At 37.3% G+C, this 23807-nt stretch overlaps 2 protein-coding genes across 4 annotated transcripts in view; one reads left to right on the forward strand and one right to left on the reverse strand.

The window, feature by feature from the left end:
• The window catches only part of slc6a6a (solute carrier family 6 member 6a), a 28391-nt gene extending 12130 nt beyond the window's left edge, over positions 1 to 16261 (forward strand). The window contains exons 4-14 of the mRNA XM_056265235.1: positions 2505 to 2739; positions 2815 to 2947; positions 5366 to 5500; positions 5595 to 5698; positions 5811 to 5935; positions 7644 to 7756; positions 10369 to 10506; positions 10597 to 10699; positions 13151 to 13251; positions 13333 to 13503; positions 14553 to 16261. Of these exons, the coding sequence (XP_056121210.1) occupies positions 2505 to 2739; positions 2815 to 2947; positions 5366 to 5500; positions 5595 to 5698; positions 5811 to 5935; positions 7644 to 7756; positions 10369 to 10506; positions 10597 to 10699; positions 13151 to 13251; positions 13333 to 13503; positions 14553 to 14708 (1514 nt within the window). The 3' untranslated portion in view covers positions 14709 to 16261. The remainder of the gene's footprint in view (positions 1 to 2504; positions 2740 to 2814; positions 2948 to 5365; positions 5501 to 5594; positions 5699 to 5810; positions 5936 to 7643; positions 7757 to 10368; positions 10507 to 10596; positions 10700 to 13150; positions 13252 to 13332; positions 13504 to 14552) is intronic.
• Positions 16262 to 20311: 4050 nt separating this feature from the next.
• The window catches only part of grip2a (glutamate receptor interacting protein 2a), a 37160-nt gene continuing 33664 nt past the window's right edge, over positions 20312 to 23807 (reverse strand). For 2 of the 3 annotated variants that reach the window (XM_056265228.1, XM_056265229.1), the window contains 3 exons: positions 21582 to 21749; positions 21348 to 21494; positions 20312 to 20753 (listed from right to left, as the gene is read on the reverse strand). In XM_056265228.1, the coding sequence (XP_056121203.1) occupies positions 20559 to 20753; positions 21348 to 21494; positions 21582 to 21749 (510 nt within the window). In that variant the 3' untranslated portion in view covers positions 20312 to 20558. Of the gene's footprint in view, positions 20754 to 21347; positions 21495 to 21581; positions 21750 to 23807 lie in introns of those variants that run through there. The other variant, XM_056265230.1, reaches the window with a different exon arrangement.

Below are 23807 nucleotides of genomic sequence, written 5' to 3' on the forward strand. Positions count from 1 at the left end.
AAAATAAAAATTTCAAATCAATTTATTTATTTATTTTGATTTAAATAACATTATATTTATTTATTTCAATCCATTTTTTTTAATGTAATGTATTAATTTATTGTCCAGTTATTTAAATACTATTTTATTTGTTTATTTAAATTAACTTTTTATTTTATTCAAATGTATTTATTTAGTTAGATTAATCCGATTTTTATTTATTTATTTTGACAACTTTTCCACAGACCACCTATTATAACCCCTGTCTGAGAGGATATTTGTATTATTTTGGCCTCTGACCTCTATATGCACACATGCAGGGGCACATCGCTCACGTGGATGGGTTTTATTTAGCACATACCAGTGATATTTCTTACACCGTGAGCCCATTGTCCCCTTTCACCCAATGATTATGTTCTTAGCATCAGCGGCAGCTGAGCGATCTCTCTTGAGCACACACACACACATCTACAAATGATGTCCTGCTCTTGCATATACTCAAACGCACGTTTGGCATTCTGTTGTCAGCTGTCACAGTGAGCTCCTGGCAGCGCAGAGCGAGCTTGTGGCTCTTTGTATTAATTTTAGCATAAAACCAGCATTCAGCCCTTTGACTGCGCTCAACCCTAGAAAAATACAATTTCAGACGCAGATGTGTCAGAGCCAACAGGTGAAGCTTCATTGCTCTGAGAATAGAGTCGTTTCAGCTGTGTGTGACTCATTATAAGAATGAGAACATAAAGTCTTTCTCATAAAGTCTCACACTGTGCTCCGGTCTGCTTAGATGTGGCAGCTCTCCTTTAACAAGCCGCATGATTTGAGATATCACTCATGTCTGTAACAGTGGCAAGTTACATGCTGTGCAAGTAGATGCTTGTCTTATCATTTATGACCAGCTCTAATCCTGGCAGATTAATGTTTTAATGTTAATCTGTGTTGTTAATATACTGTTAGTTCCAGTACAGCACTACAGATTGCTAAGAGAATAAGTTAGTTAGCTGGTAGTCCAAACACTGTGTTTAAGGTCATCCAGTTTGAAAATGTTGACACAGGGGGTTTTCAGATTTTCGGTCGCAGTGTTCTCTCCATATTTATGATTGTTTGCAACCTTTAGTCACTGGCTACAACGTGCTGGATCCTTCACTGGAAACCGAAAATAACTCACTCCCGCTAAACGTTCACTCTTTGAATTCTTGCACCCGGGAACAATACAGTCTCCATTATGACTAAAAGTTTGCTAAGAATTATTTCCTACTAAAGCAAGGAGGTGGGAGTGGCCTTGGATGGCAACATGCCCAGTGCATTATGGGTGTCAAAGTTTTCCTACATAGTTTTTTCTCTTTTTTCTCTTGTCAGGTAGCACTGATTTAAAAAATGTCACCTTTCTACGGTTTCTACTCTTTCTTTATAAACATGAAGTCATACTCATTTTACTTTCATAATGTGACATTTCTTGATGAAATAAATGATTAATTAAGAGAAAATATAGCGATACTTGTTTTTATCCATTGGGGTATGGTTGCACCAGCTGTGCGTAAGTTAGCTGTTGTGCTACTAAATATTTGAGCATTGACGGCTACGTATAAACTAAATATTTAAAGAAGTAGGAGTAAAATAGCAGATCTCTTAAATTAGATCAGTGAGCTCATGTTTTACCCAACAGACTTCAGTTCTTATGACATAATTATATGATGATGTTGACATTTAACATCATTTACAGTACATTTTATAAGAGAGAATATTATATTATAAATTATGACTTAGTGGCTCTCAAGCATGAAACTAAACACTTAAATCAAAACAAAATAAAAATAAATCAAAACAAATTAATAGCAAATTTTCAGAGTTCAGGGTATTAGTATTATAGTAGTAGTACATATAGTTTATATAAACTACCAAGTTTTTTTTCCCGTTTTGTTATTTATTTGAAAGAAATTTATACTTTTATTTATCAAGGATGCGTTAAATTGAACAAAAGTGACAGTAAAGACGTTTATGTTACACAATATTTCTGTTTTAAATAAATGCTGTTCTTTTTAACTTTCTATTCATTCCTGGAAAAAAAGTATAACAGTTTCCACAAAAAATGAAGCAGCACAACTGTTTTCAACATTGATAATACTCAGAAATGTTTCTTGAGCAGCAAATCAGCATATTAGAATGATTTCTGAAGGATCATGTGACACTGAAGACTGGAGTAATGATGCTGAAAATTCAGCTTTGATCATTAAAATATATTAAAAAAGAAAAACAGTTATTTTAAATTGTAATAATATTTCATAATATTAGTTATTACTGTATTTTTGATCAAATAAATGCAGCCTCTGTGATCATTAATTTAAAAGTCAAATTTTTTTTTTTTTACCAACTCCAAACTTTTGAAAAGCTAGTGTAAATAGGTGGTGCAACCCTATCATTTAACAATTTCTTTTTGTTTGTATAATTTTGAATGATCACTGAAGAACCGTGAACAGTAAGACCATGAATGTGTATTAAGAAAGTAAATGTTGCTTTCACGTTGCCAGGAATCGGCTACGCCTCAGTGGTGATCGTGTCCCTGCTGAACATCTACTACATCGTGATCCTGGCGTGGGGTCTGTACTACCTTCTGCAGTGTTTCCAGCACGAGCTGCCCTGGGCCCGCTGCAAGCACAGCTGGAACACGGAGAACTGTGTGGAGGACACCGTCCGCAAGAACAAAACCCTCTGGCTCTCCACCAACACTGTCAACTTCACCTCGCCGGTCACCGAATTCTGGGAGTGAGTATCGTGCGCGGGTGTGTGTCCGGGACGGACGCTCTACGCCCGTTCTCATCACTCTGATATCGTCTGTAGGCGGAACGTCCTCAGCATCTCCTCAGGGATCGACGAGGTCGGCGGTCTGAAGTGGGAGCTGGCGCTGTGTCTGCTGGCCGTCTGGATCGTCTGCTTCTTCTGCATCTGGAAAGGAGTCAAATCCACCGGCAAGGTGAGGGAGAGGACGAGAAAAGTGACTCATTTTTAAAAAGCAAGCATTACACTTTCAGAAATGTCGAAGTTCGTACCCCCACATTTTGCAAAGTGATCATTATATTTTAAGAGCGCAAATTGTATTGCACACATAAAATTACCAAGTAGAAGCTTGCAGGCATAAACCTTATCCTTTCAATAAATCAGACTTTGCATTATTCATATTTATGAGTCAAGCTGATAGGTTTTATAATATTCAGCAGCACGCATATTATATTTATTTATAATATTACCCAAATTATCAGGTACAGTAGTTCCTATAACTTTGCTGTAAAGCCTTGGTTCCTTTGGATGATACCATATATCTGATTACAGAAGTAGCTAAGAACAATAATATGGTCAGATATAGTACTGTATGATTTATATTAGAGCTGCATGATATAATTTCAGCATCAGCATTGCGATAGTAGGAGTCGTAGTTGATCCGTGATCCGTATGGACCAGGCTATATGGTTCAGAATGCATGTGATTCACGGATTAATTGCAAGTTTATCCTATAAAGTGACTTGAAAGCATCCTAGCGCAAGAAGACGTGAACGCAAACTCAATTTGGAACAGCAAATTCAGTTCCTATTATCTTCTTTTTGATGCAAAATTGTCTCAAAATGTCTGTCTCAGCGAGTATCCTCGTAAACAGTCACTTGTGTCTCATGTGTCTCATTATATTGGATCAGTGCATTAGCTCTAAAAGTAACATTAGCCTAATATATCTGTTGCCATCTGTCATTAATGTTAATCACACAACAAAAGACAAAAAGAAAATCATTCGCTTTAACAAAGAATATTACATTTCATTTATACAGGGAAGACTATGCAGTGTTATTTTACATTTAATTATTGAAGTTCTGTACCTAAATACTGTTAGACTTGCCTGAAAAACATAAAGTAAGTTTATTTCATTTGTATCTTTGTTTTGTTTTGTTGTATGTATCTATGCTTGTAATTTGTTTATTTTCTATGCAGATGCACTCCGCTACAAAATCACCTCAATCATTCTAGAATGATTCATTCTTTCCAAATAGAGCTATTCAAGTCATCTGGTAAAATTTTCATATCTCAATATATATAGCAGAAAAACAAAATATTGCAATGTCGGGTTTTTTCCTCAATATTGTGCAGCCCTAATTTATACGAGATTATTGGATTCCTGTTTACTTGGAATACTCCAAATGTAACATGCTAACATACACAATGCAACATGCATATTTACAGTAAGCAAGCAAAAATATGACACACAACTCAATAGATACTTGCACAGGCACAGTTTTCTTTTGCTATCTGTCTTTTTCCTATTGTAACAGAAAGTAGGAACAGGATATATTGAAGAGCGAATGTACAATAAATAAAAATAAATGTTGGTCCATTTTCCTGGAAGAGAAAGCCTGTATATTTTAAATGCATCTGCTTTGCTAAGTTAATTTTGTCTTTTTGGAACACACTACCATTCATACACCACCATTCAAAAGTTTGTGGTCAGTAAGATTTTTTTAATTTTGAAAGAAGTCTCTTATGCTCACCCAAAGGCTGCATTTATTTGATGAAAAATACAGTAAAAACCAAAATATTGTAAAATATTATTACCATTTAAAATAACTATTTTCTAAGCTATTCCTGTGATGCAAAGCTGAATTTTCAGCATCATTCCTCCTTATGTAGGAGTGCCTTATCCAGCATCATACTTACGGTACTTATGATCCTTCAACTGCTCAAGAAACATTTATTATTATTTATCAATATTAAAAACTTAATATTTTTGTGGAAACAGTGACTTTTTCGAAGATTCTTTGATGAGTAGAGAGTTGAAAAGAACAGAATTTATTAGAAACAGAAATATTGTGCAACATTATAATGTCTTTAATGTTTAAAAAATGTAATGCATCCCTGCTGAAAAAAACTATTCATTTCTTTTATAAAATCCCAGACCCCAGATTTTGTATGATAGTGTATAGATGAATTCAAAGCTAATGGACATGAACTAAAAACCACAAACAAATGTTTGATTTTAAAAGGGTCTTTAAAAGATTCAAGGTTTTCTAATTGAAATACATTTTAGTGGTGCACATGATCTAGTAACTGTCTAGGATCTAATCATGGACACACACTGAGCCTCATTCATTAAACACGAGCAGAACTGATTTCTGTGTAAATCAAAGAATGACTAATGAAAGAATGATTTTGTGGCAAACGAATTACACAGAAATCTACTCGTGTTTCGTGGAAAAGGGTCCAATGTGCACTTTAACAAGCCTTCATTCCAGAATTTGTAGCTATGTGGGTTTCATTTGTGAATATGGATTGCTTTCCGTAGGTGTATAATTATTTTATTTTCATAATGGAAATCCATGAACGCTCTGCCCTTTTCTCTCTCTGTCTGTAGGTGGTTTATTTCACAGCGACGTTTCCCTTCCTCATGCTGATTGTGCTGCTGGTTCGTGGTGTGACTCTGCCTGGTGCCGCCGAGGGCATCAAGTTCTACCTTTACCCTGATCTGACCCGTCTAAAGGACCCTGAGGTAGAGAGACAGAGAGAAAAAAATCTCGGTATATTGTTATTTTTCATTTGAAGCAAGCTGCAATCTCTCTCTCTCTCTCTGTTGACTGATTTAGGTGTGGATTGATGCAGGCACGCAGATCTTTTTCTCATATGCTATTTGTCTCGGTGCAATGACATCACTGGGAAGCTACAACAAGTACAAGTATAACTGTTACAGGTGAGGGCCTGTTGTTGTGCGTTACCAATTGTAAATGCATGTTTTATATGTTTATATCTATATGCTGTGTCTATTTATTGTTCAAACATCGTGTGTGTGTGTGTGTGTTTAGGGACTGCATGCTGCTCGGGTGCCTGAACAGCGGTACCAGTTTCGTGTCAGGCTTTGCCATTTTCTCTGTCCTGGGGTTCATGGCACAGGAGCAGGGCGTGGCCATCGCAGACGTGGCCGAGTCAGGTAATCCTCAGGGTCAAAGGTCACCAAATCTGCTCACAAGGAATGCTTTCAATGAGAGGAAGAAGTGAATAATAATTTAAGATTGTGATAAATCTAATGTATTATATTTTATTTGAAGCCCTTTTAGCAGCATTTGTGGCGAAGTGTCAATTATATATATATATATATATATATTAGTGCTGTCAAACGATTAAAATATTTAATCGCGATTAATCGCATTAATGTCATAGGTAACTCGCGATTAATCGCACATTTTTATCTATTCTAAATGTCTCTTGATTTCTTTTTGTCCCATTCTTTTTTTCTCATTTTAATCAACACGGAAAAGTGGATCGGCTTGCTTTGTGCAAATGTTTTTTATTGAAAACAACATTGAAAATACCGTGTTCAATTTCACAATAAAACGTTCTCACTTGGACCAAATAATCTCTCACACAATGTAACACTGTCCATCAATAAAAGGGTGAAAGAAATACTGACGAGGTCCTGATATTGACGAGGGGGCGGAGAATTCGCATCAGCTGTGTGTGTGTGTGTGTGTGTGTATGCTTGGCCATCATCAAGTGGTGTTTCAGACTGGACGTGCTGCGATGATGATAGCTCAGTTCACAACGATATAACACACAGATCACTTTGCTCTTGTCAATGGAACCATTCGGCACCTTTTTAAAAGTAAACTTTCCATTCAGAATCTTATTGGCATCCATTTCGGCGTCTGGCGCTCATCATCCACTCAAAACGTAACGTTAACCTACTATTTGGCCGGCTCGCAGACCCAAACGAGTGTGTGCCGCGTGCCTGTTGTTTTGTTTCCGGTCTAGCTAGATCCGCTTGCGCTTTGGTCGACGAAGCAACAAAACGTCCTTGCGCGGCGCAAGCCATTGAAATGAATGGGTTTCATAGCGCAGCGCCGGGCATGCCGCGTCCTGTTGCAAAGGCATATGAAAAAAAACTACAAAGTTTGCTAGGCCAAAAAGACCGTTAATCGCGCGATAAAAAAATTAACGCCGTTAAAATGGGTTTGCGTTAACGCCGTTAATAACGCGGTTAACTGACAGCCCTAATATATCTATATATATACACAATACCAACTGCGCTTTCTCGGTCTCTCATCTCTCCGATACTCAAACTTCCCCATACCCACTCATTTTATTTCCTCCGGATGAATATTGTTGGTGTTACAGGGCTTGAATTTTTCGGCGACGGATTGCGCGGATTGCGTATAATTTTACCCATTTCCGCAGATTTTATGCTCACACCTAAAGTGTATGCACATAAAGCCGCCTCTCAGTACTAAATTGAGTTTTTTTTCACTGCTTATTGGGCTTAAACAGTCAAATACACACAATACGAGTATTCACGTAAACACAGTCAGTTATGTTTTAGGTGAAAGTAAACAGTTGAGAAAGAAAACACATGTGTAACAGTATAATGGATCCGTGTGTCAGGTCTTAAAGTGACAGCAGACTAATATACCTGCTGCCAAATTATGAGATATTAAAAATATCTATATGGCTTTCCCATGGAATCGATGTCAAAATTGTGGTCTGTGAAAATGTTGAGTGGCTAGTAAGTTTGGAAAACCACTAGTCACAGTGGCTGGTGAGCAAAAAAGTTAATGACAAGCCCTACATATATATATACATATATATATATATACACTCGCACACTCTTTTAATAATATATGAATTACTTCTGTGTCTCTCAGGTCCTGGTCTGGCCTTCATCGCGTATCCAAAGGCCGTTACAATGATGCCACTGCCGACGGTCTGGGCGATACTTTTCTTCATAATGCTTCTGCTGCTGGGCCTAGACAGTCAGGTTAGATCAACACAAACCCACACCTACACTTCCCATTGCTCTTAAATTAAAGGGATAGTTCACCCAAAAATACTAATTTAATCCCACTAATGACTGAATGACTTTCTTTCTTCTGCATAATATAAAATATATTTTTCTTTTCTATTTCTTTAAGAAAAACATCTAAGACAAAGTTAACACCAAAACATAATTGAGAACTCCATTAAGTCTCCAGAGCTATAAAAGAGCAATAAAAATGTCCTCTGCGTGGTTTGACATATGAGTGTCCTGGTGTTGGAATGAAAGACCGCAAACATTGAGATGGTTAAGCCAGGAGATCATAACTATACAGCATAGTGTTCAGTCCTAATGTGAAACATCATCTTTCTGCGGCTGTGAGCCAGCGTTGAGGAATTACTCTGCTATATTTCGGGCTGCCTCCCACAAACACACCCTCAAAGTCACATATCACGAGACAGTGAAGTTATTCCAGTCTCATATGACTTGCTGAAAAGCCAACGTGTGATGGATCACATTTCCTTTTGGATATGTGTGTGTGAAATTACACACACACACACACTAGTGTGCAAACACACTAAGAGCAACAACAGGACATAAATAAGTTTGCCATTGTTATGAATGTCATTCACTCTCCAGTGGGCAATAAAAATAATTATAAACCCTCAGATTTTCCACAGTTCAGGGTCAAATAAGGTGATGACCAGATGCATAAGCTGTCACCATTGTTCATTCATTAAAACACAACCTCAGATGACTCCAAGAGGCTTGTCCCTGTAAAGCAGTGTTTATCTGTCAAAATGTGCAGTTGCAAAAGGTTTTTTGGTTTAAAGAGGACCTTTATGGTTTTTTTTTACATTTTCAACTTTCTTTAGTGTGTAATGTTCCTGTTTGAGCATGAAAAAGGTCTGCAAAGTTACATAGCACAAAGTCACTCTAAAGGGAGTTAATCCCTGAAACGCCTCCATTGTAGTCTCGAGTTTTCTTCCAGAAACAAACACGTCACAATATTCCGCATTTAAATAATTCCCGCCATAGGCATACACAAAATAAAGAGGCGGGGCCTGGTTGTGTTGAATCGGTTGTGTCTGTTGAAACTCGCTATTATGTAAGTGGCGGGACATTTCCCAAACATGCTAGAAACGGTTGACCAATCACAACACACTGGTCCAGCCGAGAGCTTTTCGGAAGGAGGGGTTTCATAGAGACGAACTAAACAGAGCGTTACTGACAGACTGGGAAGAGAGGAGCTGCAACAATTTCAAATATGTGAAAATGTTTTTAAACATTCAAGCATGAAAACCTATTTTAGTAGATCCAAAAAAAAAAAAAATCAAGGCTGCTTCCCAAATTGGATACTCTTTTGATTAGGCACTTATTTTGAACAAGTAATTTTCAAGTAATTACTTCACAACCGCTAAAAAAGTATGTTCTATATAGTATGAATGTGTGTAGTACGAATGTAATCCTTACGTACTACATTTCGCCCTGTTGTCATTATTAGTTACGTCGCTTCACTGTCATTCACAAATCCTCTCCTCTGGCCTCATGGGATAGTAAAGTGTCCATCGTATGCACACTTCAGAATCTCACTGGAAGTAGATCCGGGAACTTTTTGCATACTCCGAGTCCTATTTTACCTACCTACTGTTTTTTTCATACAGTAATAAGTGTCACTTCCACTACAAAATGTAATTATACAAAAAAGATTCAACAACAAAACAGTTAATTAAAACAACATTTCTCAAGACTAAACTAAAACCATTTGAGAAAAAAAAATGTTATTATGCATTTTTGGCTTTCCTACAGTCAAAATAGAACAACTATGATTAAAACAAAAACTGTGTAAACACTAACAATGCTGTACTGTTGGTCACTAGTAGGACGTCTGTACTGGACTGCAGTATCCAATGTGTCACATGACCTATGCTTCACAAACATTGGTATTGTCCAAATAACATCACTTCTCATTTGCATAAGGTTAAATGGTCGCTTTGTTCTGTAAATCACTTAGTATGTCAGTATGAACACATCTTTATAAATGTATTGTCATTCCAGGCCTTAATTAGACACATGATATCGCAACAAGTGACATAAGCTATCTATTCCATGTTTTTTATGGAATAGTCAGATAGAATAGAGTTTTAAATTAGTTTTGTTGTAACCAAACGGTTATTTCACCTGCTTTACATGAATATATAGTATATATTAAATAAATAAATTGAAATTAAGCTGAAATGAACTTACATAAAATATAAATATTAGATGAAAAACTTAAACTTAAATGAATTTTTTTTTTAAATAAGACTACTAAAAGTGAAATAGAAATAAATGAAATTTAAATAGAATTAAGCAAACAAATAAGTTTTTTTCTAAACAAAGTAATAAAATGGCAAAAGCCCATAACAAAATGGCCAAAATGAAAACAAATAAATTATATAGAAATATATATATATATATATACAATGCCAAAATGACTTATAATTATAAAAAACTGAAAATATCAAAATAACAGGAAATATTAATAAATACTATAATAGATAAGTAATACTAAAATAACACTGTTACTTACTAATTCCAATTCCAACATGTGTGTGTGGGTTTTCTCCCCACAGTTTGTAGAAGTGGAGGGTCAGATCACCTCGCTGGTGGACCTGTACCCATCCCTCCTAAGGAAGGGATACCGGAGAGAAATCTTCATCGCTGTTATCTGCGTCATCAGTTACCTGCTGGGACTCACCATGGTCACTAAAGTAAGTGTCAACGATATGGATTTCAGCCCTCCTGCAGTGTCTGACCGCTGAATGCCCATATGTCTCTCTCTCAATCTTTCTCTCTCTCAGGGTGGCATGTACGTCTTCCAGCTGTTTGACTACTACGCCGCCAGCGGTGTGTGCCTTCTCTGGGTTGCATTCTTTGAATGTGTTGCAGTAGCCTGGGTTTACGGTAAATACACATTACATAAGGTTTCAGTAATCAATGCTGGCCTCTAGAAAGAAATAATGGCAAAATATTTTTAAATAATGTGGGCAAAAAAATGAAGTGGTGACCAGTTACAGGATTTAAAAAAAAACTTATTGCTATGGTGTTTTTGGTGACAGAATGAATTCTTAATTTTAAAATATATTAAAATAGAAAACGGTTATTTTAAATTGTTATTATATTATCGTTTTTGACTATATTTTTGATCAAATAAATGTGTGAACATAAGTGAACATGAGTATCTTCTTACAAAAACATCAAAAAGCTTACTGACACACACACACACACACACACACACACTATATGCTCTACTTATTATATGGGTGTCTGTCTCTTTAAAAACATGCTGCTGTCACTTGTGTTTACAGCATAAATACTGAGCTCATGCGTCTTATGATCTGTGCATTAAGCTCATTGAGGTTACTCAATCAACAGTCTAACAGTGTTTGCTGAGATTAATTTATATAATCTTATTTAGTCTTATATAATCACATCAGTCCTCTGGGCTTATATCAGATCTCTCTTTTTAGTCATGACTGGCCCCACATGAAATCAGCATGTTTTTCACTGCTGATTATTGGGAAAAACCTTTTGGCCAGCTCAATATCATTTAATTTAAACTTGGTGTATGTAATTTTTGACTGTACCAAAGCATTAAAATACCGTAAAGTTTGCAGATATTTTGGAAACATGCTAAGTTAACGTACTTGTTTCTCTGAAAACCAATGCTACAGCCATTTATTTTACTTTATTTTAAATGTGCATTCCGTGTTGGAAAGTCTGTTTTTGTTTTGATCCGTGTGAATCCGCCCACTGCCAATTCACCCAATAGTATTTCAACACCCAGGGTTACCAGTTGGCAGAAAACACAATGCATTGCAGCCATGGAAGCCAGCAAACGAACTGGCTTACCTGACCTAAAAAGCCTCGGCATCCATCTAAAAATCTCTATGAACGGAAGCATATTAAAATGCGGATGAATCATGAATCAACTCATCAGCTTACGTAGTATCTTAAGTAAGTCTCTTCCATTGTCAATTGACCCTTCGCAGGGAGCTTGATTGACAGGTGATCTGACCAATCATACTTCGCCATCCGCCATTTTGTCCGACAAAGCAGTCAGGAGAGTTAGTAGATTAACATGGGAGGATTTGAACTTGAAAAACGGAATGTACTGATGCCTTTCTGCGGGTAAAACAACATTCCTTCTTATGTTCATTCATGTTTATTTGATGCTATAAATGAACTAGAAGAAAGAGATGATCGGATCACGAGCAGCTTTAACTGATGCTCTACAGCGATCTGTCACCACACGTTAAAGAGCCACAAAATGGTATTTATTGTTTAAATTTCTTTAAAACAATGACCAAATTTGAAAGCAATGTATTTTTCACTGTGGTGTATGTGTGTGAGAGCAGCGTAGCTTGTCGGACATAGCGACAGTAACTAAGGGGGGGCGGGTCTTTGCGAACGGTCAATTGCGCTCACTCCTGTTGCATGTCCTCAATCTGGCAACCCGCGTGAGCATCGAGTCTGAGCAGGAGGGGGCGGGAGACACAACGATCTCCGATAGTTTGAATTTGTACTGCAGTACCCATTTCAACCACTAGCTGTCAATATTACATACTGCACCTTTAAGCTCTATGGGCCCTATCATACACCCGCGACGCAAGTGTTTTTTCCTAGTTTCAGCCCGACGCAGTTATCATTTTCACGTCCTGCGCCACGTTGTTTAAATAGCAAATGCATTTGAGGCAACTAAAATAGACTGCGCCATTGACCAACTGAAACCTGGTCTGAAGTCAATGACGCAACAACAAAAAAAAGTTTTTTATTATTTAAAATGTGCGCCTATAGGTGGGTCCACAACGTGCGTACACTCTGCTTATACATGCCAAATATTAAAAATAAAAGGTTTACAATATAAAAGATTACTATTGTGTACATAAAGATATGGTGGAATCCGGCTTGTCCCGTCGATGGTCTGCTTGTGCACTTTAACCTCGCGCATGAGCAGATCCGTGTTTTCTCTGGAGAAGCGTTCAGTCTTTCCACTTGCAAATTCCGTCATGTAAATAAAAAGCGAATCCGCCATGGCGCGAGTGCAACTGGCTTTTAAAGGGAATGGGAGATGAAACTCTGACTGGTTTATTGCACGTAAAGCCCAAAACACACCCATTACGCATTAAGAGAATAGAGATTAACCCTTTCAGACCATGCGCCGGGCGCTGACCATTTTTCCCGTCGTTTAACTAGCAAAAGTGGATTCGGACTCGCCCTAAGTGCGCTTGTGCCGTGTGCTTAAGAACATGCGCTTAGATCCTTAAAATAGGGCTCTATGAGTTGAGATGTACAGTTACTAATGATCAATACACAATTCCTGAATCCATTCTGACTGCATGTGTTCATTTGTAGGGGCTGATAATTTCTACGATGCTATAGAGGACATGATTGGCTACAGACCCAACAGCTGGATGAAATGGAGCTGGATGCTGATCACACCCGTCCTGTGTGTGGTAAGTGTGTGAACGCAGTTTATGCTTGAGAAATATGGCCAGCAGCAAAAGGTTGTGACTAATCCCATCTTTCTATTTCAGGGTTGTTTTATCTTTTCACTGGTGAAGTACAGGCCCCTCACCTATAACAAGCTTTACAAGTATCCTGATTGGTCTGTTGGATTGGGTTGGGTTCTTGCTCTCACTTCTATGATTTGCATCCCGATGATGGTCGTCATCAAAATCATCCAATCAGACGGCTCCCTGATAGAGGTGAGTAGGTCATTTACTTAATATAAAACACGTCAGGCTGATTTACTGTTATGCAAAGCAACATAACATACACATCTAGTGGCATTATTGATCATTCTATTATATTAGGAAAGTAGAATATATCTGTGATGATTAGGGAAGTTAGGGAAACATTTGTGTCCCATACAATGATTTGAAAGAAATTAATACTTTTATAGAAAAATATTTGTAGAAATGATATATATATATATATATATATATATATATATATATATATATATATATATATATATATATATATACTGTATATAAAGTAGTGTGATTTAAAAAAATAACGAATTAATCGCACAAGTAATTTTTGGAAAAATTATTTATAAAATATATAAAAAGTAATTTATATATATATATATATATATATATATATATATATATATATATATATATAAAGTATTTATGAAATATTATAACTTATTTATTTTTTTAATTTTAATTTTATTTACATTTTTATTTACTTTTTAGGAAAAAGTTAACTCAGATTAATACATGTATAATAAATTTGTATAAAATACAATACATGTATAATAAATTTGGCAATTTTAAATTTTTTCAAGAACAGAAATGTATCAATCAAATTTTAATTCATTTTCGTATTGTATCCATAGATAATTTAGTCATTCTAGTTTTAAAGATATATTATAATAACATATGGCTTTTTCTTCTTATTTAATTTTTATTGTAATTTAATTTAATTTTATTTTTTTTAATTATTCTCTTCATTTTTAAGAAAAAAGTTAATTCAGACTTTTCTACTTCCCTCTATAATTTGAATTCATAACATGTATTTCTTCTTTTTTTTGTTTTAGATTTAATGTGACTGCTGTTTACACTATATCCGAAATATTTAAAAAATGCCTTTTATTTTTAAAATAGATTTATAATATCATCCATCGTTCAAATTCTAGGCCATAAAAATAATTAGCAGCTATCATGTTAAAATCTTTATCACTGCATCTATCGTTTTGATAATAATCTTGAAAATGCACTCAAATCAACAAACTATCCGTGTTTAGCGGATCAAAGCGGTGGCGGCGCCCGTTAAAGGAGGCGCGAGCTCTCGTCCGAAGGAGTACGGGCTGAAGAACAGCGAGCTGCTTCACCCTCTGGACCCCAACGGCATCCACGTCTTCACCAAACACACCCACACCATCGTAGAAACTACTATGTGAGACTCTCTAAGAGAGATTCCCATATTCTCCTGCTCCTGTCCTCTCCTATGGGAGATCCCGTTTTCCTGTGTTGTCCCTCTCCCTCCCCCTCTGTTCCTCTCTCTCTCGCTCTGCACTAGTGCGTTTTTACGAAATGATCTTATATTCATATCTCTTTTTTTGCCATGTAGGATTTGTATTCTGATTGTAATCACTGGTATTAGCATTAATGCTGATATTGTAATAACCTGATGTGAGCTTTAGCTGTCTGGGGCGGTTTGTTTAATCTGTAGTGCAGTTTCACATTAAACCGTGTCCTAATCAGGAGCGACACAGGATTTACAGCGCATCGCTTTACTATCTCTATCATATCAATCAAAGTTTTGGTCCTAAACAGCCACGATGAGAGAATTTGCTTTCGATTTCGGTCCTGTCACTCTGGGTAGCCCCGCCAACAGCGAAATCCCATTGGTCCAAAATCTTGTTCCGCATAGATTTACATAAAACATAGGTTTTTTATATTCTTATTGCATTTCACTTTCTATAAGGAGTTTTATTGTGGAAATCGTGTTGCACCTGGTTAGGACACAATTCATCAGCAGAGAGAGCGAGTTTTAGCTTCGTTTTTAGGAAGAAAAAAATTTAAAACAGCAGCGAACTAAATGTGACATTTAGCTCCGTCCGTCAGTGGTTGTGGCTGTAACTCTTGTACGATGAGGTTCTTAAATGTTCTTGAAGAAAAATGAATGTACCTCCGCTTTGGGCGGACGCTGTGCACAGTCATGCACACACTCACATGTAAGACATAAGCAAACCTTAACGCTCTGTCCTTTCAGTCTCTCCTTGAACTATAGTGATCACTGCCATCGCGCACATCGAGTTCCTTTAACACTGTAGGCAGCTCTGTTCACTAATATAAGTATCATTTGATGCACTGTTATGAGCGTCATTCACTGTAAGCTGATCCGAGAGCTGATGATTATCAACAGCCGTTTGGCAGCACTTTACTAGCTCTTCATGTACAGCAAAATCCGAAAGTCTGAGACTATGGCTGTGTTCGAAATCGCCCCCTATACACTCATTCACTATCCATTAATTTAGTCCACTTGAAGGAGTGAATGAAAACGAGGACGACGCTGAGTGCGAGGGAAGGGATGCCGCTTTTGCATAGTTTGTGCTTGCTGTTTAATGAACAAAACTAGCAGCTCCAGTAGTAAGATGAAAATACTTATCTTGAACTCTGTCATGGAAACTATAACCTTAACTAAACAATTTAATAATAATTTAAATCGGAACTGATACCTGTATGATATTATGCTGTAGCCACTAGCCACATTGGTCCAGCGGTTTAGAAAATGGATGGATGGATGATTCAGCTGCGGCGCCATCTTCTGGTCAGACACGGGAATCCATTCAGCGCTTGACTCTAACAGTGCATTATGGGTATTCTCGAACCGCTGAGTGTACATCAGTTGTACACTCGTTATTGTGGTGCATTGTGGGATTGGATTAGTGCACTCGATTACGTCCACTATGGTTTTCGGACACCGCTACAAATGGCTGTCTCAAATAGTGCACTTAGTTTTTAAGGGTTTAGGGGGTGATTTCGGACAGCCTATACAAGTCAAAATTCTTCTATAGATTTTTTTTTTTTTTTCATTTTATTTAACATTTTCTTAAATCTTAAAACTTTTCTACTTCCCCCTCTATAATAAAAAAATGTTAACTTCAGGGAATTTCTACTTTTTTCAAGAAAAGAATTTGATCAATCTTATTTTAATCATTTGGTATTGTATACATAGATACTGGTTTTCCCAAAAAATGTTTGAGAATATCAATTCATAAAAAAATGATTTTTTGATTTTTTTTTATTTAATGTGAATGCTGATGCAATGTGTGTATATTTATTTATCAGATTGTTTTCATTGTGAATTGTACTATCAGAATCAGGGGCGGACTTAACCAATAAACAAGATAAGCTGGTATTGGGTATTTGGGCCCCAACAAAATACCCAGAGGCCCTTGTAAACCAATTTGACAATGAATATTTGACATTTTATTTAGAAATGAAGAACAAATGGTGCATAGTTTGGCGTGTTGGGGCCCCATTCCAGGAATTGATTAGGGCCCCCAAATCACTGCCCCTGATCAGTATAAGAATTTGAGGTAAAAAAGCTGACATGAACAAAACCTGATGAGCTAAAGCACCTTGTGCTACAATGTACAAAGAGTCACATGATCAATGTCACTACTAATGAACTTGCTAAGTTAGATTTTGACTGCCACACGTTTCAGACTTTTGGAGGCCGCTGTATATCACATGATTCAGCACAGCCAAACCGCTCGTCATCATAAAGCCATCAGCTTTCAGAATGAGCGCAGGAAATCTGGGCTTTATGTCCTTGCACAGAGACACTGCCATTTCCCTCTCTGGACTAAAAATGAGATTGTTTCTTTAGCCTTAAAACGTCTAAATAAATATTCAAGCTAATCACCAACAGCAAAGAACTGCCCCTGATAATGCCTCTGTGTCCTTTACCTTTGACCATGCAGCCCTCCAAAAACACCATCCTCAAGGTCGACCCTCTCTAACCCCAATGTCTCTGGGCTGCGTTTGAAATCACATACTTCCCTACTAGATAGAAGGCAAAAAAACAGCATGTGACATATGAAGTATGTCCGAATTTACAGCACTCATAAAAGAGTAGGTAAAAAGTACCCAGATGACCTACTAGTTCCGGTGAGATCCTGAAGTGTGCATACAATGGACACTTTACTATCCCATGAGGCCACGGGAGAGGATTTGTGAATGGAGGTGAAGCGACGTAACTGATAATGACAACAGGGCGAATTTAGTACATCCGGATTTCATTCATACTTTATGGAACGTACTTTTAGTGCTCACAAAGTTAGTATTCATTCAAAATAAGTGATTTCGGACGCAGCCCAGATCATCCAACCTGACCTATGACCCCTGAACCTTCACCGATCATGAGCTATCCGTTAACTAAGCAAGTGTTTGCTCATTTGTAGTATTTTCATTTATCTGAAATTTGCCTTTTTGTATTTAACCATTTTATACTGTACCTGATGTGATTGGTCATTTGCCTATATTTTTTCTGAATGTATTCAGAAATTTATATTTAAACGTTGATTAGTTGTCAGCCTAAAAGCAACTAGCAGTGTGCAATATTTGTAAACAACGGGCTTTGTCCATTTTTATTATAATTTCAGCTGGAAAATACTGTAATATGATGAAAACAAGAAGTTTAAGATGAAAATTTTCATTCACATTTTGCTGTACTATAAGGTAACTTGATTAAACAAAAACAAACGAAAAAATCTTGTTAAACCAAAGTAGTTTTGTGACGGACCATTCTAGATGCACATTGCATCTTTCAGACAAAATAAAAATGTCCAATCTTGGTATGTGTTGTGTAAAGTCTGTTCAGATATGTGTTTACCTGCTTTGTTAATGATCTGGGCCAGGACAAGCTCTCATCACAGTGAACCCCAATGGAATTATTATTTTTTCATATCTATCAAAGATTAAACTTGCAATATTAAAGTGGCTGATAAATCAATTGTGTGATTATGACTTTGAACACAATGAGCTTAAGCGACTCACTCTTTCACAGCTGATTTAACACATAAACAAGAGTCATTTATAACCTAAATATGACTTGGTTACAATAAACAATATAACAATTCGTCATTTTGGAAGTCAAATCCTCCACACACTCGAGCTCTCGGGATCGTCATTTAGTCAGGTTATTTGAACAGAGACTCATTCCGACCGGACCATTGAATCATCGAGTTTTAGCTTGATTAATGAGCCAATCGGATTAGCCCAGTTCATGAATAAACCATTCAGTGCAATTCAACAGGTACAGGTTCATTGAAAAGAATCAGATGTCAAATGCTCCGCACGCTCGAGCTCTTGAGTCCGAACCGGTCCGAACCGAGGATCATTCTCAGACAGTAAAAGAGGGATTTTTCTGAGTGAGAAATGACCTGACCAATTCTGAGATTTGATTCAAGACTCTTTCCCACTGGATCACCGAGTCCTAGCTTGAAAAACCCAATGAGTTCAACAGGTTCATTAAAATGAATTGACTCAAACAAATGATTCATCACGATTCGAACATCAACACTCACCTACTATCGGAGAGGAATGTGTGTTTTTCTGAAATGTAGTTGAGTAAAAAGTAGCCTAATATATTTGTAAAATATAAATAATATATTATATGATTATAAATTATATAATATTAAAATATAAAAAGCATAAAAATATATTTGAATTGAAATTAAAATACTCTGATATGTACAAAATTAGTATGTACTGAAATACAGTAACAAAATTAATGTCGCTGTCCCAGGGAGTGGGGCAAAAATATACAAAAAATTAATTAAAAAAAAAAAACCCATTTATTTAAATAAATAACGTTTGATTAAAATTAATAAAATTAGTTCTAAGTGAATACATGCATTTGATGAAACAAACTAGATTTGAAAATAAAAATAAGGAAAGCAGTGTAAAAGCATAAAAAAATTAAAATAAAATTGTATTTAAATAAATTTGATTAAATTAATTAAATGAATGAATAAAATACATCTAACAGTCCAGTACAACTGTGAGTGAGTAGAAAACCCAATGATGTAATAGAAAGTAAATATTTTACACATTTATAATATTGATTATTCAAAGTATAAATTGGGTCTTTATACATGAATATAGCTGTTAAATTTTAGGATAGGGAACTCACACAAGGATGCATGGCATCTAAAAAATTGAAAAGCCCTGCGTTAGGCCTAACATTTCCTCAAATCAGAATCCACTCTTGGCCTAAATTAGGAGTCGTGTCAAGCGGCTTGGGCTTCCAGAATCTGACAGCGCGGTGAGGTGTGGGACAGCTCGTGACAACACTGTCGACACCATCAAAACCTCTGAACGCCATCCTGACAGGCACACGCGGTGGAACCACAGGAAGAGAGAGATGCTTCGGCTTATATTCTTCCCAGAGAGACAGAGCTACATACACTTTGGTTTTTATCCTTTATTTTCTTTAAAAAAGGAAAAGATCACTTCAAACCCAAGAATATTCAAATGTACATCTTATTCATGGCATTCTACATAATTAACATCCAGGAAATCAAGGATTGAAGGTAAACAATATACAGACAAGGATCTCCTTTTAAAAGTTACACTTAAAATAAGTTCCTATGAAGGACTTTAGAACACTTCAAATGAGAATTTATTCCTGGATTGTATCAGGACGTAAAGCCATAAAATCCTCGTAAAACGCCTCACGGTACACAAAAGACATCACATGCACCTGAAACATACACGTCAAGACAAACTGAGCTTTTCATCAGAGAACATCAGTGTTAAAAAAAATCGATTGTCAGACTGTCATGGTTTTGATCTCACAGAAAGATTTTTATCCGTCTAAACTGACGACATGGCTTGAAGTGTCTCTTTGTGTTTTTGTAAAAACCTGCAGATCTGAATCATCAAAGAGTTCTCGTGGACGGGAGAAACCAAACGAGTGTGTCATTAATTTATAATAGAAACAAAAGTGGCGTGTATGAAGATGAACTTGACATGTTTCGTGTAACTAAAAGTGAACATAAAACTCTCGTGCCTCTGTGAGCGTTCAAATAAACTTATTTGGTGGAACATAAAAAGCAGCAGTGGATCCTAACTTGTGACAAAAGCATTGAACTTAGCTTGAAAATGATAAAATAAATAAATAAATATTAAAATAATAGTGCTAATGTGTCCCCTGTGAAGGTGAGAGACAGAACCTTTTGTGTGGAAAAAATTGAAAGAAAGTTGTGCTCTGTGTTTGTGTTGCTCATTTTTGGGAATCAGAGGTCAACTCTTCTTGGATTTTTTGCAGAAACCACAGATGGTTCAGAAGGGTCCTGACAGTCTTTAGGTGGCCAAATGTGTGCCTGAGCGAGAGGGCTTCTGCTAATAACCAGCTGCAGATGCTCTCCGGCTTCTGTGATCAACGGCACAGCTAGACAACAGTCAAAGTCACGAGTCCGTGCGTGATTGACCTGTTGATAAATAAGCAAATGAAATCAGAAGGTTTGAACTGTTTCTTTGGCGTTCAATTATTGTCCACTAACATTCAAACGTTTGGGGTTGGTGAATTTATTTAATGTTTTTGAAACAAGTCTCTTCTGCTCACCAAAGCTGCTTTTATTTGATCATAAATATAGTAAAAACAGTAATACTGTGAAATATGAATACAATATAAAATGACTGTTCTAATATATTTTAAAATGTTATTTTTTTCCTGTGATGGCAAATCTGAATTTTCAAACATTTCTTATTATTATCAATGTTGAAAACAGTTTTGCTGCTTAATATTTTTTATATATTTTGTGGAAACCATGATTCTGATGTATAGAAAGTGCAAAGGCATTTTTTGTAACATTATGAATGCCTTTACTGTCACCTTTGAACAATTTAATAAATCCTTGCTGAATAAAAGTCATTAAAAAAATGACTAGGGAAACTGTCAAGGTTAGGAAGGAATAGTTCAAACTTCCAAAATATGGGTGACATGTGGGTGAGTAAACAGTGAGATTTTTCGTTTTTGGGTGAACTATCCCTTTAAGAAAAGGTCAGTTGGTTGAATAAATCACCTGTAGAACACGATCATAAGGCCGTAACCCAGCTTGGTCCGCAGGCCCATCAGGACGGATCATGTTCACATAAACACCCTTTTCCAGCAGACCATCGGACACGCTGAACCCAAAATCCCTGCTGTCAACATCCTTGCGTAAACAGATCTGAAAGAGAGGGAGAGAATAAAGATCTGTCTGGTAGAAAATAAGACATAATTCAGACCCTGGAGCTGCTGGGAAAGTCAACATTACCTTATGAAGCTCTAATGGCATGGACGGGCTGGTGTCCTTCATGTCCTCTGGTACAGCTGTGTTCCCTGAGGTCCTCTCCGGGCTCAGTGCTAGAGCTTTGGTCCTGCTTTCATTCTGCTTCTCGCTGTCTTCGCTCAAACTCAGTGTGCTGCCTGACATTATAGTAGCCTACAGAGGAAATAAAACACACGTATACAAACTGCACTACCTTTGATTTGGAACAACATACAGAACAGGTTTGGTTAGATTAAAACGAACCCTGGTGCGATTGCTCTGTTATTGCGGTTCATTTGAATAAGTGTGAACGCTGCCATCTGAACCCAAACAAGCGGACGTAGGACGCTGAAAAGATAGGTCTCGGTCCGCTTCCAAGCGTACTCTGGTGCAGTTTGAATGAAATATGAACGCAAGACGGACCAAAGACATGTAAACGAACCAAAAACAGGACATGATGTCACAAGATGTGACTCTAAAAGGACAGAATGCTCAAGCATACCAGTTTTTTCTCATCATAGTCATGATGTTGCCCATCACAGTTTGGCATCAGAACGGCGTCTCCTCACAGCAAATCTGTGTTTGTGTGTGTGACGGAGGGATTCCTGACGCTGTTTTGACTCCTTTACACATTTTATAAGCTCTTCATGAGTTCTCAGCTGGTCAAAATACCATCATACACTCACCGGCCACTTTATTAGGTACCCCATGCTAGTAACGGGTTGGACCCCCTTTTGCCTTCAGAACTGCCTCAATTCTTCGTGGCATAGATTCAACAAGGTGCTGGAAGCATTCTTCAGGGAGTTTGGTCCATATTGACATGATGGCATCACACAGTTGCCGCAGATTTGTCGGCTGCACATCCATGATGCGAATCTCCCGTTCCACCACATCCCAAAGATGCTCTATTGGGTTGAGATCTGGTGACTGTGGAGGCCATTTTAGTACAGTGAACTCATTGTCATGTACAAGAAACCAATTTGAAATGATTAGAGCTTTGTGACATGGTGGAAGTAGCCATCAGAGGATGGGTACATGGTGGCCATAAAGGGATGGACATGGTCAGAAACAATGCTCAGGTAGGCCGTGGCATTTAAACGATGCCCAATTGGCACTAAGGGGCCTAAAGTGTGCCAGGAAAACATCCCCCACACGATTACACCACCACCAGCCTGCACAGTGGTAACAAGGCATGATGGTTCCATGTTCTCATTCTGTTTACGCCAAATTCTGACTCTAACATCTGAATGTCTCAACAGAAATCGAGACTCATCAGACCAGGCAACATTTTTCCAGTCTTCAACTGTTCAATTTTGGTGAGCTCTTGCAAATTGTAGCCTCTTTTTCCTATTTGTAGTGGAGATGAGTGGTACCCGGTGGAGTCTTCTGCTGTTGTAGCCCATCCGCCTCAAGGTTGTGCGTGTTGTGGCTTCACAAATGCTTTGCTGCATACCTCGGTTGTCACGAGTGGTTATTTCAGTCACTGTTGCCCTTCTATCAGCTCGAACCAGTCTGGCCATTCTCCTCTGACCTCTGGCATCAACAAGGCATTTCCGCCCACAGAACTGCCGCTCACTGGATGTTTTTTCTTTTTCGGACCATTCTCTGTAAACCCTAGAGATGGTTGTGCGTGAAAATCCCAGTAGATTAGCAGTTTCTGAAATACTCAGACCAGCCCTTCTGGCACCAACAATCATGCCACGTTCAAAGTCACTCAAATCAACTTTCTTCCCCATACTGATGCTCGGTTTGAACTGCAGGAGATTGTCTTGACCATGTCTACATGCCTAAATGCACTGAGTTGCCGCCATGTGATTGGCTGCTTAGAAATTAAGTGTTAACGAGCAGTTGGACAGGTGTACCTAATAAAGTGGCCGGTGAGTGTATGTAGACTATGCACATACAATGAGCGCATTAAGCCCAAAACACAGCATTGTTTTGGATGTTCGGGAAGATGAAATATACATAATAAAAGCCGACCAATCAGGTTGTGAACATATCCCTATGCCTTTAGGTTCAGTATCTTTAGGTTTGGTGTTAAAGTGCCAATGTGAACGCTAAGCAGACCAGAACTAAATGTTTTTTTTTGGTTTGGTTTGGTCTGGTCCAGACCAAACGAACTAAGCGAACCGGACTACAAGTGTAATCACACACCCTTAGATAAAGGCCGGTTTAGTTGTAAACAGGAGTAAACAATTCTCAGAAAGCATCAATGAAGATACGATCCAATGG

The sequence above is a fragment of the Rhinichthys klamathensis genome, unplaced genomic scaffold (assembly GCF_029890125.1).
Source record: "Rhinichthys klamathensis goyatoka isolate OS25496 unplaced genomic scaffold, OSU_Roscu_1.1 h1tg000231l_1, whole genome shotgun sequence".
NCBI classification, from domain to species: Eukaryota; Metazoa; Chordata; class Actinopteri; order Cypriniformes; family Leuciscidae; genus Rhinichthys; species Rhinichthys klamathensis.